At 52.1% G+C, this 17813-nt stretch overlaps 2 protein-coding genes across 2 annotated transcripts; one reads left to right on the top strand and one right to left on the bottom strand.

Moving 5' to 3' along the window:
* Positions 1 to 9942: 9942 nt before the first annotated feature.
* Positions 9943 to 12807, bottom strand: RPL28 (ribosomal protein L28). Its single transcript, XM_055311448.1, has 5 exons — positions 12707 to 12807; positions 12407 to 12495; positions 12190 to 12313; positions 10166 to 10284; positions 9943 to 10077 (listed from the first exon to the last, which is right to left on the bottom strand). The coding sequence occupies exons 2-5, from the start codon at positions 12485 to 12487 to the stop codon at positions 9988 to 9990; spliced, it is 414 nt and encodes a 137-aa protein (XP_055167423.1). The 5' UTR covers positions 12488 to 12495; positions 12707 to 12807; the 3' UTR covers positions 9943 to 9987.
* Positions 12808 to 13776: 969 nt separating this feature from the next.
* TMEM238 (transmembrane protein 238) lies at positions 13777 to 17272 on the top strand. The gene is made up of 2 exons (XM_055311447.1): positions 13777 to 15001; positions 17148 to 17272. Exon 1 carries the CDS (start codon positions 14467 to 14469, stop codon positions 14992 to 14994), a length of 528 nt encoding a protein of 175 aa, XP_055167422.1. The 5' UTR covers positions 13777 to 14466; the 3' UTR covers positions 14995 to 15001; positions 17148 to 17272.
* Positions 17273 to 17813: the final 541 nt, after the last annotated feature.

Here is a 17813-nt window from a genome sequence, read left to right on the forward strand (position 1 = left end):
TGATCATGGACAGATTCTGCCGCGCCCCCCCGACACACACACACACCAGGGAAGGAGCATGTTAGCTTCGCGTACACGGAAAGTGTGTCTCAGACTTTTGTTGGGCCAGAGGTGAAGACCACAAAACCTGAGTGGTAGGAGGGGAGGAACGGGGTCTGGGCACCTTGTAACCTTTCTGAAGGGACGGACTAGAGGCAGCCAGCTGGCTTTTTTTTTTTTTTTTTTTTTTTTTTTAAGATTTTATTTATGAGAGACACACATAGAGGCAGAGACATAGGCAGAGGGAGAAGCAGGCTCCATGCAGGAAGCCCGATATGGGACTCGATCCTGGGACTCCAGGACCACAACCTGAGCCGAAGGCAGTACTGAACTGCTGAGCCACCCAGGCTGCCCAGCCAGCTGGCTTTAAATTGACTTGTCCCACTAAGAAAAATTATAGTCTTCTCAAAAAATGCTAATGGAAAGAGGAGGGAAAGCATGTCTACATTAAGACTTGTACATGAACTTTCAGAGTTGCTTCCTTAGTAATTGGTGAAAAATGCAAACAGCCCAAATGCTCAACAGATTAACACAGAGAAATCATGAGTTCATAGAAGGAAATCCTATTCAGCAAAATATTAATGCCAAAAATGGCATGGATGAATCTCAGAAATACTCTATGCTAAGTGAGCTGTATACAGAAGTATACGAAATACCTGGTTCCACTTAGATGAAATTCCAGAACAGGCAGTGTGACTCGGGCCGAAAGCCTGGCATTGGCCATCTGGGATGAGGCACGGGAGCTTTCTGGAGTGATAAGCACACTCTAGGTCTTAAGAGTATACCGGTGGTCACATGGGTGCATAAATTTGTAATTTCAGCAAAATTACACTGAAAATGGGTGTATTTCTGTGTAAATTATAGCAGTGAACTGAAGTTAAAAAGTCAACTCATTTACCTAGAATGGAAGATAAGTCAGTGGGACAAGATAATTTAAAGACCTACAACCAAAAAGCACTCATCCAATGTATATAGAGTCCCTACAAATCAATAAGAAACACAAAAGTGGGCAAAAGCACTTAAACACTTCGCAAAAGCAGAAATCCAAATGACTGCCAAACATAAAAAGATACTCCTCTCTAGTTAGGTGAGAAAATTCAGTGTAAGCCAAAGCTGATAGCACTACACTCTCAGGAAACATTGTCAAAGTCTGACAACACCAAGTGCTGACGAGGTTGTAGAACTAGAGACCCCTTCATATGCCCCTGGCGGGAGCACATAATACCAAAACACACCCAGAAACTTCATAGGTGGAAAGCAAGCACACATTTCTTAATACTAAGTATTCTTGCACATATACCGCAGGCTTTAAACATTTGTCCCAATTTCAAGCAGTATAAACATGATTGTATATTCAAGAAACAATGCACAGAACAAAAATGGGAACTAATACTGCTTCTAGCAGCATGGAGAAATCACAAATGTCACGATCAGCCAAACCAGCAAGTCACAAGATTCCCCACAGTTCAGATGCCTGTTTGCACAATTCCAAAGTAGGCAAAAAGTAGTTGTTCTGCTAAACATACCTATGTAGGTGGTAGAATTGTAAAAATGTAAAAGCAGGATTGTTTCCATAAAGCTGGAGATTCTGATTACTTAAGGCCAGGGAGGAACCCAGGAAGGCTTTTGAGGAGCTGGTAGTCCTGTTTCTTGGTGCTTAAGTGATCTCTACACCCAACACGAGGTTTACACTCAACCCCAAGATCAAGAGTTGCATGCTCCATGGACCCAGCCAGCCAGGCACCCCTGTATTGCAGAATTTTTAAAACCTAAAGAAACTCATATGTGAACGGGCTGATCTCCAAACTAGATTAAGTGAACAAAAGGTAACATGCAAACAGTGCATATACTACCATTTCTGTTAATTTTTAAAATTTTATTTTAGGGACACCTGGTGGCTCAGTGGTTGAGCATCTGCCTTTGGCTCAGGGTGTGATCCTGGCATCCGGGATCAAGTCCCACATCGGGCTCCTTGCAGGGAGCCTGCTTCTCCCTCTGCCTATGTCTCTGCCTCTCTGTGTCTCTCATGAATAAATAAATAAATCTTTAAAATATATATTTTTTATTTTATTTGAGAGAAAGAGTGTGAAGAGGGGCAGTGGAGAGGGAGAGAATCCCCAAGTCCCCCAGGGAGGGGGGGCGAAGCCCGATCCCACAACTCATAAGATCATGACCTAAGCTGAAACCAAAAGCTGGATGCTTAACCAGCTGAGCCACCCAGGTGCCCCGCTCTGTTAATTTTTAATTTTTAAAAAAAATAGGTTATGTGTTACTTGCATATGAACTTAATGCCTCTAGAAGGTCACATTGGAACCTGTGCGGGAGAGCTTGGGGTATCTTGTGAGTGTTACTCTTTCAAAGAGCAAAAATCTTTTTTTCTTTTTTTCTTTTTTTAGATTTTATTTATTTATTCATGAGAGACACAGAGAGAAAGAGACATACACAGAGGGAGAAGCAGGCTCCCCGCGAAAAGCCCAGTGTGGGACTAGATCCCAGGACCCCGGGATCACAACCTGAGCCGAAGGCAGATGCCCTATCACTGACCCACCCAGGTGTACTTTTTTTTTTTTTAAGTATTTATTTATTTATTCATGAGAAACACAGAAAGAGAGAAGCAGAGACACAGGCAGAGGGAGAAGCAGGCTCCATGCAGGGAACCTGACATGGGACTTGATCCCGGGTCTCCAGGATCATGCCCTGGGCCAAAGGTGGTGGTAAACCGCTGAGCCACCTGGCCTGCCCCCTTTTTTTTTTTTTAAGATTTTATTTATTTATTCAAGAGAGAGAGCACAAATAGGGAGAGAGGGAGAAGCAGACTCCCCATTGAGCAGGGAGCCTGACGTGGGACTCCATCCCAGGACCCTAGGAACATGACATGAGCCAAGTGCAGACAGTTAACCAATACTGAGTCACCCAGGCACCCTAAAAAGCAAATTCTTTTTTATTTTTATTTTTTATAAAAGTTTCTACAAAGAGGGATCCCTGGGTGGCGCAGCGGTTTGGCGCCTGCCTTTGGCCCAGGGCGCGATCCTGGAGACCCGGGATCAAGTCCCATGTCAGGTTCCCTGCATGGAGCCTGCTTCTCCCTCTGCCTGTGTCTCTGCCTCTCTCTCTCTCTCTGTGACTATCATAAAAAAATAAATAAATAAATAAAATAAATAAATAAAAAAAGGAAAACTAATGAAGTTATTTAAAAAAAAAAAGTTTCTACAAAGAAACAGCTCCCCCACCACTATTCCTGTCTCCCGAACACCCAGTTCTCTTTATCACCAACAACCAGTGTTACCAGGTTCTTGTATATTTTTCCAGAGAAATTCTACATGAATTCAAGCAAATTTAAATATATATTCTGTTAAGCCCATCCCCTTTTATCTTCACACAGCACACAGTGTCCTATACACAGCATGCTTCTCCTTGGTTTTTCTAGGATTCTTTTTGAGAGAAAGAGAGAGCAGGGAGAGAGGCAGAGAGAGAGAGAGAGAGAATCCCAAGCAGTAGTCTTGGAAGTCTGAAACAACTCAGCCCCACCCAGGTGCCTTAGCACCTTGCTTTTTCTTGCTTGCTTGCTTTTTTTTTTTTCTTTTTTAGATTTAATTTATTTATTCATGAGAGACAGAGACACAGGCAGAAGGAGAAGCAGGCTCCCTATGGGGAGCTTGATATGGGACTCAATCCCAGGACCCCAGGATCACGACCTGAGCCAAAGGCAGATGCTCAACCACTGAACCACCCACGTGCTCCTGCACCTTGCTATTTTGACTAAACTGGAAATCGTGGAAGTCTGTCCATGGCAGCACTTCTCTGCTCCTAAATGCCTAGGGTTCCATCTTATATGTGTGCCATAATTTACATCACACATCCTGCTCTGATTGACCAACAACGTTGGAACTAATACTCTTTGGACATTGGCCATGTGGCACATAAGGGAATATATATTCAGAGCAAATCTTATAAGTGACATTACTGTGCCAAAGAGTAAATTCATTTGTAATTTGTACAGATGTTGCCAAATTGTTCCCCATGGGCTTTGTACCAGTTTACCCTGTCAGCAACGCAAGTGTGCCCATTCGCCTGTGCACTCACTAGCACTTTGAATTTTACCCAACATTTGCATTTTTCAGTCTGAGAGTTATGAACTTTCTTAGAATTTTTAATAGGGGCAGCCCTGGTAGCACAGCGGTTTAGTGCTGCCTGCAGCCCAGGGTGTAATCCTGGAGACCCGGGATCGAGTCCCATGTCAGGCTCCCTGCATGGAGCCTGCTTCTCCCTCTGCCTGTGTCTCTGCCTCTCTGTCTCTCATGATAAATAAATAAAATCTTTTTTTTTTTAAAAAAGAATTTTTTAATAGGCGCCTGAGTGGTTCAGTTGGTTAAGTGTCTGCCTTCAGCTTGGGTCATGATCTCAGGGGCTCCCTGTTCAGCAGGAAGTCTGCTCCTTCTGCCCCTACCCCCGACTTGTGCTCACTCTCTCTCAAACAAATAAATAAATAAGTAAATAAAGTATTTTTAAAAAAATGTATAACAGGCTTTTTTTTTTAGAACAGTTCTGGATTTATGGAAAAAATATGAAGACAATACAGTATTCCCTCTAACTGCCTTTTCCCCATAAATACTGTAGATAGATGCTAAAACAAATATACTGGTTTTGCTGGAAGAGAGCCCAGGGCCAGGGGTGAACACACAGTAGGGACTGAGTCAGCACACTGCTCAAACCCACATATGCACATGGCAGGTGGATATTTGTGAACAGTTTCCAAGAAAAAGATAACAGGGACACCTGGGTGGCTCAGTAGTTGAGTGTCTGCCTTCAGCTCAGGGCAGGATCCCAGAGTCCTGGGATCGAGTCCCACATCGCGCTACCTCGGGGAGCCTGCTTCTCCCTCTGCCTATGTCTGTGTCTCTTCTGAATAAATAAATAGAATCTTAAAAAAAAAAAAGTCTTTTTCTAAGAAAACAAAACAAAACAAAAACAAAAAATAGGTTGCGGAACTAAGGGCTGGGATCCTGGAGCCCCTCTCCACCCGGATACTCTCCTTCCATTTGCACAACTCCAAACCTCATGCACGAGCCATTCTCATAACAAAAGACTTTACTTTTTTTTTTTAAGATTTATTTATTTATTCATGAAAGACAGGGAGAGAGCAGAGACATAGGCAGGGAGAGAAGAAGGCTCCATGCAGGGAGCCCAATGTGGGACTTGATCCCAAGCCTCCAGGATCACGCCCTGGGGGAAGGCAGATGCTCAGCTGCTGAGCCACCCAGGCGTCCCATCATAACAAAAGACTTTCAAAGAATAGATGATTTTATTCTAGCAAATGACAAGAGAAACAAAAGGAATGCAAAGATAATTGCTGGTCAGCCTGGATCAGAAATGCTGCAGAGAATGCCATCTCACAGACACACACACACACACAAAGTCCAAGGCTGTTCACAGAAGCATGAAACCATGGGTTTATTGGAGTATATGGATTTAGCATAGATGTTCAAAGTGCTCTGGAAGATAAGGTATTAACACTCCTCCCAGGATGCCTGAGTGGCTCAGCTGTTTAAGCGTCTCCCTTTGGCTCAGGGCGTGATCCCAAGGTCCTGGGATCGAATCCCGCATCGGGCTCCCTGCATGGAGCCTGCTTCTCCTTCTGCCTCTCTATCTCTGTGTCTCTTATAAAAAAATAAATAATTACAAACAAACATAAAAAAATAAAAATAAAAAATAAAAACAAACAAAGTGCTCTGGAAAACAGGAGCATCATTTTGCTTGCAGGCAAAGAGTTACAGACCTGGAAAGACATTTCTGATGGTTTGAGTCCATCTGGTCAAAATAACATTTTAGGAACACCTGGGTGGCTCAGCAGTTGAGTGTCTGCCTTCAGCTCAGGGTGTGATACCGGGATCCGGGATCGAGTCCCACATCAGGCTCCTTGTGGGGAGCCTGCTTCTCCCTCTGCCTATGTCTCTGCCTCTCTGTGTGTGTCTCTCATAAATAAATAAATAAAATCTTTTTTTTAAGATTTTATTTATTCATAGACACAGAGAGAGAGGGGCAGAGACACAGAAAGAGGGAGAAGCAGGCTCCATGCAGGGAACCCGATGTGGGACTCGATCCTGGGTCTCCAGGATCACACCCCAGGCTGCAGGCGGCGCCAAACCGCTGCGCCACCAGGGCTGCCCAATAAATAAAATCTTAAAAAAAAAATTTTATTTGTTCATTCATTCATTCATTCATGCAATGAAATGGTGGGCCTTTTCCCCAGATTTCTGCATACTGCATCTCAATTGGGTCAGGAAGTTGGGTCTTGTGCTGTGCTCATGTCACAGACAATGGAAAGAGAGCACAAGAAAGTTGCGTAGCCAGGGAGGGTACATGCAAGCTTATTTAAATATAGAGACCTCCTGCGGGTGGAAATATAATCCAAGCCAGTCCCTGCCGTGAGCAGAGCATGTCTCAGCCCCAAGTCCCTGGTGCTGAGTGACCTTGTGTGTGGCAGCTTCCAAGGGTGTGTGTTCTACACTCAGTTTTGAAACCATTCCCACTGGAGGCACAGCAGCACAGAAAACCACAATCTCTGCTTCATGGAGCCCTTGAAATTATTCCATTTCACATATGGGGTAACTGAGGCACCAAGAGCCTAGGTGACTCACCCAAATGCCCATAGCTAGGAGAGTAGGCCAAGCTGCCTTCACACAAAGGCTGCCCTGGTCACTAGCCTGGTCAGGGGAGGTAGGTGGCAGGATGAGGGAGTGGGGTGGTCTGTCTCAGCTTGTCACCCCATTGTTTCTGAGATGTCAGTTGCCAGTCTTGGGGTTCCCTTGCATGTGAGTCACTTTTCTCTTGCTGCTTTCCAGATTTTCTGTGTTTTTGGCTTTCAGCATTATTACTATGATGTGTCTGGGTACTTGAGGTTTACTTTGTTTTGAGAGAGAATAGTGTGCAAGTGGAAGGTAGGAGTGGAGAGGGAGAGGATCCCAAGCAGGCTCCACACCCATCACGGAACATGAGTGGGGCTCGATCTCAAGACCCCCAGATCCTAAGCGGAGCCAAAATCAGGAGTCAGGGATCCCTGGGTGGCGCAGTGGTTTGGCACCTGCCTTTGACCCAGGGCGCGATCCTGGAAACCCGGGATCGAATCCCACGTCGGGCTCCCGGAGCCTGGAGCCTGCTTCTCCCTCTGCCTGTGTCTCTGCCTCTCTCTCTCTGTGTGTGTGACTATCATAAATAAATAAATTAATAAATTAAAAAAAAATCAGGAGTCAGATGCTGAACTGACTGAGCCACCTAGACACCCCTGAGGTTTACTTTTTACCTCATTTTTATTTTCCTTGTTTACCTATTTTCCAATTTCCATGTGAACACATATCCCTTGTGAGAAAAAAGTTAGAATAGATAGGCCCCATGCAAATCACACCTCCCCAGTTTGTCTCATTTCTCAGAAGGGAGATGGGAAGCCAAGTCCTGGGGGGGTACTGTGTCTGAGTCCACACAGCACAGCTCAGCAGCACAGCTCCCGCAGCAGAGACCCAGGGCAGAGAACTGCTCCCCACCTCCTCCCTTCTGGTTCTAACCCAGCAGCATCACATCCCTGATGTGGCCTTCCCAGCCCAGCCACCCCTGATGAGACCCCTAAGCCCATGTCATAGACCAGGTCAGGAGAGGCCACACAAGGAGGGAGGACTCAAATGCTTATCCTGAAGATGCAGGAAACTAGCACAGCTCCCCCTGGGCTGAGGGCTCCAAGGTGGTCGGGGAAACATGCCACCTGACCATGAACAGAGAAGTGGGTGAGCAAGAGAGCTCACAGTCGTGGGAGCCTCAGACCTCATGTCTTCAACAACCAGTATTTATTGAGCATCTTCAAATGCCGGGGTCCCAGGCCAAGTCCTGGCTCACCAGCACAGGGCACACTTACTAGATGACCATTAGTGCTATGGACAAAAATAATCTCAGGGTAAAAATAATAATAATAATAATAATAATAATAAACCCAGGGTGGAGGAAGGGTTTCAATTTCTAATGGACCAGTCAGTAAAGAACTCACTTTTAGGGTACATTGAGCAGGGTGAGGCTGCGTGTCTCACTGCTGGAGAACACCTTCCAGGGGAGGAATTCAAGTACAGATGCCCCAAGGCAGACTTGCCTAGTGGAGGGAGGTGATGTGGAGGCAGCCTTGGCCAGAGGCCTTTCACTGGGTGTGGATGGGAACTGTGGGAGGGCTCTGGTAGGGATGAGGCCCTAGGACTTAGTTCCATCTGGGCTGAGAGCAGACCTAAGTGGGGCAAGGGTAGAGGATACTGCAGGAGTCCAAGCAAGACAGAGGTTTTGACAGGAAAGGGTCACGTTCACACCTGAGGACCAAGGAAAGCTGCAGAGGGAGGCAGGAGCCTCTGGATATCTCCGTGTTGGGGCATGTAAAGGCAGTCTCCTGACCTGAAACGGGGCCTCTGGAAGATGCTCTTGGCCAGAGCTCTGGAGTGGGGACGGGGAGATGTTTCAGGATGTGGTCTCCAGAGCGGCACACAGTAGGTACACAGGAAACAGGTCAGGGTTCCAACAGGAGCCTCAGCGTCTACATCTGCAAAGTGGGAGGGACACCTGCTTTGTGAAGTATCTGGGGTAGCTGGAAAGGGAAATGACAAGTATGTACCTAAGCAGTTACAGATCTGAATACAAAGTCCAGGTTCTAGAGCACCAGGGAGGGCTGTCCAGCATTTGCCTTTTGCTCTGGCCAGGATCTTGGGGTCCCAGAATGAAGCTCCACATCTGATTCCTTGTTCTGTAGGGAGCCTGCTTCTTCCTCTCTGCTTGTGTTCTAATAACATCTTTAATAATGCCTAAGTCCGGTTTCCCACAGTACTTAACTCCTAGAGGACAGAACAGCACTGAGCACCTGCCATGTGCAGACGCCCTTTCAAGTCTTTGCTTTTGGGACGCCAGGGGTGGGGGCCCTCAGCGGTTTAGCTCCCTGCATGGAGCCTGCCAGTGTCTCTGCCTCACTGTGTCTCATGAATAAATAAAATCTTTTTAAAAAAAGGCCTTTGCTTTCCTTAACCCACTGAATTCTGATGAGGCAGAGGTCCTCACTTGCCCACAGCTAGAGGCTGAGGCGAGGGCAGGATGGGGTGGGGGTAGTCTGAGTCCTTCCCTAGGAGCCATCACCAGTAGTTCTAGAACAGTGGGAGGGAAGCAAGCAGAACTAGAGAACTCATTGTGGCCCCTCAGGATGAGAGACAAGGGTAGCCTGGGGAGGCCTATCCTGATGGGCTAGTGTGACTGGGGCCAAAAGCAGGGGTGCTCACACTCTCAGTCTAGCAGGGGGTGCAACGGGTGGCTGCCCACGTTCCTGGCAAGGGACAGGTAGTTTAATGTCACTTGCAGCCATGGGCAGCCCAGGGACTGTGAGGATCCTGAAGCTGCATCTATGCCCAAGACCCACAGCTCCCACTTCACACAGGGAGAGGTAAATATGCTCCTGCCCTGCTTCCTGCCGTCAGGGGCCCACAGCCCAGGCCTTTAAGTCCTAGATGGTACCCTGACACCAACAGGAAGTGGGCTGACCCTTGGCCTGGATCCTCAGCCCTTAGTGTCAGGCTCTAAATGGTCTTTCTTGAGCTGTCAAGTGTTGTTGGAAGACCTAGGACTGTGAGGACTGCAGTGGACTTTACCTGGTCACATGCACTAATCTGCTGCGTGAACAGTTACCTCTGACGTATTCAACATAAGAACGTGCACCAGGCCTAGTCCTGGGGGCAGAAATGCTGGGACAGAGCTCCCCCAACCTAGACCTGACCCCTCCAGCCCCAACAGTGTGAATCATATGGTAACATGGGTGGGGGACCACGCTGGGACAGGCAGCACCCATATGAATGCATAGGGGCAGAGCCCCAGGGCCACAGCGAAGGGAGGCCCAAGCCAGATGGTTAACATCTTTATTGCTCTGGGTACAGGGGCAAGTGCTCAGGAGCTCTTGGTGGGGCGGGCCCGCTTCCTCTTCACCATCACAGGCTTCTGACTGCGCAGGATAGCACTGGCTCTGCGAATGGCAGCCTGGAAGGACAAAGAAAAGGCTCAGCACACATTCCCACACCGCCTCCTGAGAGCAGCTCCAGCCCCACTGGTCAGAAGCCCTGCTTACCATGCGCAGATCTGGACGGTACTTATTCTTGCGGATCATGTGCCTGATGCTACTGAGGGTGGCCCGGGCATTCTTGTTGATGGTAGTTCGCACATAGGAGGTAGCAGGTTTCCGCTGGCCTGAGGCAGGGGATGGGGTGGCAGCAGCAGGGGTCAGTGTGATGGTGCAGTGGTACATGGGGGACCTGAGCGCCCCACAGCCAGCCCTGTCCACCCAGCCTTGTACCAGGAGTTCGCTCTTCTGTGTCCCTGACACAAGTTCATAAAGTCACTTCAAAGCAGCCTGGGTGGCTCAGCGGTGGAGCGTCTGCCTTCTGTTCAGATCATGATCCTGGAATCTCAGGATCAAATCCCACATTGGGCTCCCTGTGGGAAACCTGCTTCTCCCTCCACCTATGTCTCTGCCTCTCTCATGAATAAACAAACAAAATCTTTAAAAAAATTTAAATTTAAATTAAAAAAAAAAAAGGGAGGGGGCGGGAATCCCTGGGTGGCTCAGTGGTTTAGCACCTGCCTTTGGCCCAGGGCATGATCCTGGAGCCCCAGAATCGAGTCCCACATCGGGCTCCCAGCATGCAGCCTGCTTCTCCTTCCGCCTGTGTCCCTGCCCTCCCCCTCTCTTTCTATGTCTATCATGAATAAATCTTTAAAAAATAAAAAATAAAAAGGGAGGGGGGAGAGGAAAGCAAAATACTCTTGTCCAAGGTCACTGGCACACAGGCCACCTGCCTGCCTGACTCCAGGGCAGGACGATGCTCACCCCACGCTGGTCAGGTTCGCAAGTACCTGTGAGACTGAAGCTCCAATCAAGCTGAGTCACAAGATGAGGCCAGGGTGAGCAAGAGCCCTGCAGCAAGCACCTGCCTGCCCATCCACAGGTGGAGTCTGGACCCCACTGCCTGTGGTTCAGAGGAAAGCACCCCTTCCTTGTGTGCAGAGCTGAGGGCCTCTGTCAGGATCTAAAGTAGAGCAGTCAACGAGGTCTTGGGGAGTGTCCTATGCCCCAAACAGATGTGGAAGGTGTTGCCCAAGAAACCAAGGACCCTTCACCACACCAGTGACTTTAAACAATGCCAGTTGCTGGGGCACCTGGGTGGCTCAGTGGTTCAGAGCGTGATCCTGGGATCGACTCCTGCATTGGGTTCCCTGCACAGAGCCGGCTTCTCCCTCTGCCTATGTCTCTGCCTCTCTCAGTGTCTCGTGAATAAATACATAAAGTCTTTAAAAAACAATGCAAGTTTCTGATAGTCCGGAAGAGACCACCCAACAACCTGACAGAGAAGTGAGAGCTTCAGGGCACAGAGCAGCAGCATGGGGTTCTCAGGAGCACAACAAGAACCCTGGATGCTCACTGGTGAGCTGAGAAAGAGTAACCCCCCTTCAGGGTGGGCAGGAGTCCTATCAAGAACCAGCATGCCACAGCCACTGCTGTCCCTGCCCTGAGCAGTAGGCTCCAAACCCAAACAGAAAACAGCCCTCAACAGAGCTCAGGAAAAACCTTGCTCCCATCTTTTAAAATACCCCAGCAAAGGGATGCCAGGCTGACTCTAGAAGAACATTTGCCTTTGGCTCAGGTTGTGATCCCAGGGTCCTGGGATCGAGTGCCACATCGGCGCCCCCCAACAGGGAGCCTGCTTCTCCCTCTATATCTCTGCCCGTCTCTTGTGAATAATGCTTTTAAAAATAAATAAATAGATGACGTAAAATCTTAACCAAAACACCACCCAGCAAAGAACAAAGGTGAGGGGACTGTGATGCCTCTGGTCTACACAACACCTGCCTCTGAAGGTCTCCAGTCCCCCTGACCCTCTGTCACACGAAAAGCCTGTCCAGTAGGAGTGGGACGCTCGGGACGTCTCCCGAATGCACTCGGCGGCTGAGGGGTCAAACTACTGCAGCGCTGCACGGATACCTAGCCTGCTTCAAGCACTTCGCCGCGCTAGGTCGCGCCGTCCAGCCCCTGAGCACCCCTCCCCCTGGGGTGGACCGCCGCCCCATCCCTGCCCCGCCCCGCCGGGGGCTCACCTGATCTCCGCTTCAGGACCACCACCACACCCTTGCCGTCGGCCGCCGGCTCCACGCCCACAGTCTTGCGGTGAATCAGACCGTTGTAGCGGAAGGAGTTGCGAGCTTTCAGGTTGTTGGGCTCCTGGGAAGGGAAGGGGGCGCGGCGAGGCCGTGAGGCGGGAAGGACCCCGGCGATGGCGGCGGTTGCCTCCCCGCGCCCGGGCGCCCCGCTTACCGTGCTGTACGTCTGCTTGTTCCTTTTGATCAGGAAGCTGGAGCAGTTCCGCACGACCATCCACTGCAGGTGAGCGGACATGGCGGCGGCTGCGGGGAGAGAGAGCAGGGGAGGGCGTCAGAAGCGAGCCGCGGGCCGGGGCTGGGCTCGGGACGAGGGGAGAAGCCGAGATGCCGCGGCGAGCTCCGGCGGCGGGGACGGGGGCGGCGCAGCGCCAGAGGCCAGGCAAGGGCCGGCAGAGGCCCCGGGCCGCCGGCAAGCGTCGCAACCACGCGGGAAGACGGAGAGCCGCGCGCTCACCTCCTTTCCTTACGGCAGCGAGAGACGGAAAGAGGCAAGTAGAAGACCCGGCGACGCCTTTAATTCCAAACGCATTTCCGCTTCCTCTGTGGGCACGCGCTTGCCCTCCCCTGTCCCCGCCTCCTCCCTTCCGCCTCCGAGACGGCTCGGTAACGTTCGGCCACTTCCGCCGCCTCGTCGCCAACCGTTCGGAGAGTTCCGGAACTCTTCGGCTGGTGACCCGAGGGCGTGTTCTCGGAGGCTGAGCGCCACTGTTCCGAGGGTCTTTCGTGTGTTTTCGGAACTCGAGCGCTGGATTTCCGAGTGAGTCCAGTTCGAGAGGCCCGAAGTCCCTTTCCACAAGGGTTTCTCTCCAGGATTGCTCACCAGCGCTGAGCACAGGATAGGCGCTCAATAAACATTCGTTTTATGAATAAACGTGAGAATCCGTTAATTACTTAAGGCTAGCTCCAGGGTCTTTGGATACTTCCGGTCTTCTTCGTAAGCTCTCGGCTATTCCCGATGGAGGCACGGAGGCCCGATCGGGCATTTTCGGAACTCTCCGGAAAGGCTCTTTCGCGGGCTGGCCGCCTTCTCTTATTGGCGCAAGCCCTTTCGGGTCTGTTCGGAAACACTCGGCTTTCATCGGCCACATTCGGAATTCCGTGGCTAATCCCCGCTGACCTCTCGGGTTGCCCTCCCCGTGATGCTCTCAAATGCTTTAGAATCTAGAGATTCTCGCGGGACGGAATCTTTTCGCCGACTGTCACCCCGGGAGGGCGTAGATTACCTCTAAGGGCGAGTCGTTTGCAGGAGAAGAGATTTGCATGGGAAAGCTGTTGGTTCCTTCAGAGGGTCCTACCTGTTGGCCTCTCCCGGCCCTCCCCCTCCAGTGTGCCCGCTGTGGCACCCCTTAAACTTATGGAAGTTTCTTTTCTGTGGTCGCGGCCCTCTTCGGGGGCGGGAGCCCTGCCTGACATACCTCGGGATCTCCGGCCTCGCCAACACGGGGCTCAAGGAACAGTGGCTTTATGTTGCCCCCCCCCCCGCACCAACCCCCAGTGCACCTTGACCTGTGGTAGTGTCGGGGTCCCCATCTGGCTTCGTTCCCAGAGAGCCCCAATCGTGCAGAGGCATTAGTAGCGCAGGGTACTGCCCTGTGTAGTACTACCCTGTGCAGTGCTGCCCCCTGTAGCGCACCCACATCTGGAGGTGGTGCACAGTGCAGGAAGGACCATCCACTCCATGCCTCTCATGCAGTCGCACGGGCCGCCCCACGGCACAGGCAAAGAGTGGAAGAAGGCTCAGCTCCAAGGAGTCCCATGCTTCCTCTGCCTGCTGATTCTTTGGGTCCTGGGACTTCTTGAGGTCCAAGAGCCTCGTCGGATTCTTGTTTTTGACCCCACCTGTCCCCTCTGTGGGGTCTGGTGCGTACGGGGCCCCTGAAAGTAGGCACTGGGCAGAGATAGCCTCCTGCTGGACGCCCCACGCTACCTCCATTTGGACACCCTGAATTCTGAACATTTCCTTAGCGCTCCTTCGGGTGCATAAGGCCCCTCCCACCCTGATCAGTGAGGCTGGCAGCCCTCAGCATAGGCCTCTGAGGGCCAGGACGTGCCCAGAAACCAGGGTCAGGGCACCTCCAGGTCGGGCCCGTCTGCCCCCCAGCGTGGTCAGGTGACCAGGCGGGCGCCCGGCACACCTGGCGCCGTCCCTTGACCCCGCCCCGGGCCGCACCCCAGAACGCTCTCCGAGAGAGCCAGCGCGGCGGAGCAAGGGCCATGGCGGCGGCGCCGGCGGTGGGCGCCCCGCAGGGGTCCCCGCCGGGTGCACAGTCCCCACCGGCTGGCGCGCCGCTGCCCGCGTCCGGTCTGGGCCGCTGCCGGATGGCGCTGCTGATGGCCGTGGCGCTGGACGTGGCGGGCATGGCGGCGCTGCTGACCGGCGTGTTCGCGCAGCTGCAGGTGCGCGGCCGCGACTTCGGCGACCTGCTCATCTACTCTGGCGCGCTGCTCGTCTTCCTGAGCCTGCTCGGCTGGATCCTCTGGTACACCGGCAACATCGAGATCTCGCGCCAGGAGCTCGAGCGCGACTATGGCCTGCGGCCCTCGGCGCTGGCCCGCCTGGCGCGCAAGCTCTCCCGCCGCTGGTCTGCGCCGGCCTCCGGCCCGCGCGCCGCACCCGGCTCCCAGGGAACGCGCCGAGCAGCCCGCGCGCCCCCGCCGCCCGCCGCCGGCTCCCGCCGCGTACGCCTGCAGCTAGCTACGCTCGAGGCGGGGCCGGGGGCGGCGGGCGCGGGCCCCGAGTGAGCCGGAGGTGAGGGACGGGGCCGCAGGGAGAGCAGCAGACAGCTGGACGATCGGACGGGGGTGCGGCGGGGGCAGCTGGAGAGACAGGGAGAGACAGGGGGAGAGCCGGAGAGACAGGGGAGACAGCTGGAGAGATAAGAGGGAGAGCCGGAGAGACAGCGGGGAAAGCCAGAGCCCGGGACAGGAGGCATGAGCGCAGCCTCTGAAGAGAGACCTTGCCCCCCAGATGAAGCCTAGAGCCACGATCCGCTCTCCCCCACATTAGGAGACCCTGCTTTGCACTCCAGCCCACTTAATCCTCATAGAGTAACTGGGTCTCCGAGTCACTGCCGGTACCTTCCCCATTCCAGTGGAGGACAGGAAGGTCCAGAAAGGTGCCACCTCTTGCCCAAGGGCACACAGCTGGGATGCTTCTAAAAGAGAGGGGGAATGCAAATGTCAGGAGTGTGAAAGCAGAGAAGGTTCTGCTGCTCATCCCTTCCCTTTTCTCTCTCTCCTCTGTCTTCTGTCCCCTTTTGTAAACACCTTTGCTCAGACACCTGCTGTTTCTCCCTGTGGCTTTCTGCTTAAACCTCAGCCTCTCACTGCAAACCCTGCACGTTTCAGCCCGTCTCCCTTCTTTGCAGCTATGATGGCATCGCTCAGTCCTCGGACAGCCAGGCTCTCCTGTCAGTTGTCCTCCATGCATGCTCTCACCTGCAGCAGGAGTGCTGGGGGCCGTCTGTCCTCCACGCAGAAAACATCTCGTTAAGATCCAACTCAACTTTGCTGCCTTTCTCTGGGTCTTCCTTTGTCTGGGGTTCCCTGTTATTGCTTGTGATGTGTCTTGTGAGTGTGTGCTGGTACAGTCTCCTGCTCGACAGGGAGCATCCTGATACTAAGGCCTGTGTCTCTGGTGTCTTCATTCTTAGCATTGCCCAGCAAAAAGTAAGCTCAGGAAATCAGAGGCAGGTGTTTGGGTCTGTGGGTGGCTGCATGGACAGATGGGTGGATGGTTTGATGGGTGGTTGGATTGGTGGATAGATGGATATAGTTAGACTGATGAATTGGTAGGATTCAGCAGAATTGGTTTGGGCAGATAGGAAGATGAGAGAATGGATGGGTTGGCCAGTGGATGGATAAAGAAGTGGAACAGTGAATGGATGAGTGACTGAATCAGTTTCTGAGAAGGGAGATCTGCAGGGGTACCTGGGTGGCTCAGTGGTTGAGTGTCTGCCTTTGGCTCAGGGCATGATCCCGGGGTCCTGGGATCGAGTTCTGCATCAGGCTATCTCTGCTTCTCCCTCTGCCTCTGTGTGTCTCTCATGAATAAATAAAATCTTTTTTTAAAAGAGTGGGGATGGTGAGTTCCACAAAAGAATTAAATCCCGATGTGCTTAGACCTCTGCATGTGACAAACTTAACTCTTCTGTGCATCCAGAACAGTACTAGTTAGAGACCCTTCTTTGTGAGAACTGAGGATGTAGTCACTCCAATCACCTGCTGTGTTCTGTAGTTCAGAGGAGGAGCCGAATCTAAGAAAAGATGTAAGCATGGGTGAGGAGGCATCAGCTCGCACAGAACTTGGCCTATAATAAAGAATCGCTCACCAGCGGCGAGAATCCTTCACCTTGCCCAGCAGTCTAACGTCGCTGGCTGGGTCTCCTGCTGGAACCACCTGCCAGAACCATGGTCCTAAGTGACTGGAGTGGCAGCCCCTCGTCCAAGGAAGACAGACCTGTTCAAACACAAGACTCCCTAGTGGGCAAGGTGCTTCCAGCACACAGAGGACAGAGAGCCTCAATTTTAACACAGGTACCTGAAGATTCTGGCTCTGGGACCAGAATATGTTGAGTAGACAGAGCCACCAGCAGCAGCCATTCTTTATCCCATCATTTTTTTTTTCTCTGTGTGTCCCTGTGTCTCCATCTGTCCCTTTACATGTCTGTGTTTCCTGACATTCCTGTCTCTCCTCCAGCCTGTAGCCCTGGACTCTGGCGAGCCACACAAGCTGCGGCAGGTGGGGGCGTGGAGGGATGGAGGAGCAATCAAGCAGGTGTGCCAGTCAGCGTGGGAGGGGCTCCCCCTGCCCCTTAGGCCACTGGGTGCTAGGCCCCAGGAATGTATGAATCCTGAGCCCCCAACAGTCACTAATACCACCCTTCCTCCTGCAGACGACCACACGGCCCCACGTGTCAGGACGGGACTGCGATGTTCAGCTGTGCCCCACATCACTTGGCCTCCGGGATGCCTAGCTGTCCTCCTCTCTCCTTCCCTGGATAAATGGCTCTGCCTCCTAGCTCTGTGTGTCTATCTGGGAGAGGGGACAGTACTGGGGCCAGGCCACATACTCACAAAGGGGCCACCCATGCCCTAGGAGACCTTGGGGCCCAGCCTCATACTGGTCCCTCACAAGAAAGCAGCCAGGATCTCGAGCCCATACCCACCCACCCCCCCAGTCCAAACCTCCTCAGCCCAGGCCCCTCTGTTGGTGCGGGGGTCCTCCAAGAAGCAGACAGAAGGACAAATTAGACTTACAACATATTGGGAGGAAATATTTAAAAAAAAAAAAAAGATTTATTTCAGAGGGGAAGGGACCGAGGGGGAGGGAGAGGGAGGATCTCAAGCAGGCTCCCTGCCTGCCCAACACACAGCCCCACAGGGGCCTCGATCTCACAACCCTGAGGTCATGCCCTGAGTTGAAATCAAGAGTCTGCAGCCACTGAGCCACCCAGGCGCCCCCGGGGGAGGAAGTGCTGATGGAGGGTAGCTGGCCCGGTGTGACACCTGAGGAAGGCCGGAGGGTTGGGCAGGACAAGTCTTGTGCTATACACGCTTCC

This window comes from Nyctereutes procyonoides, unplaced genomic scaffold (assembly GCF_905146905.1).
Source record: "Nyctereutes procyonoides isolate TBG_1078 unplaced genomic scaffold, NYPRO_anot_genome, whole genome shotgun sequence".
Lineage (NCBI taxonomy): Eukaryota > Metazoa > Chordata > Mammalia > Carnivora > Canidae > Nyctereutes > Nyctereutes procyonoides.

Bases quoted from the DNA above. Each gene is read 5' to 3' on its own strand.
- TMEM238 (XM_055311447.1), top strand. From the start codon at position 14,467: ATGGCGGCGGCGCCGGCGGTGGGCGCCCCGCAGGGGTCCCCGCCGGGT.
- RPL28 (XM_055311448.1), bottom strand. From the start codon at position 12,487: ATGTCCGCTCACCTGCAGTGGATGGTCGTGCGGAACTGCTCCAGCTTC. The intron at 12,314-12,406 runs GTAAGCGGGGCG...TTCCCTTCCCAG, and splicing joins ACAAGCAGACGTACAGCACG to GAGCCCAACAACCTGAAAGC. The intron at 10,078-10,165 runs GTAAGCAGGGCT...TTGTCCTTCCAG, and splicing joins ACCGTCCAGATCTGCGCATG to GCTGCCATTCGCAGAGCCAG.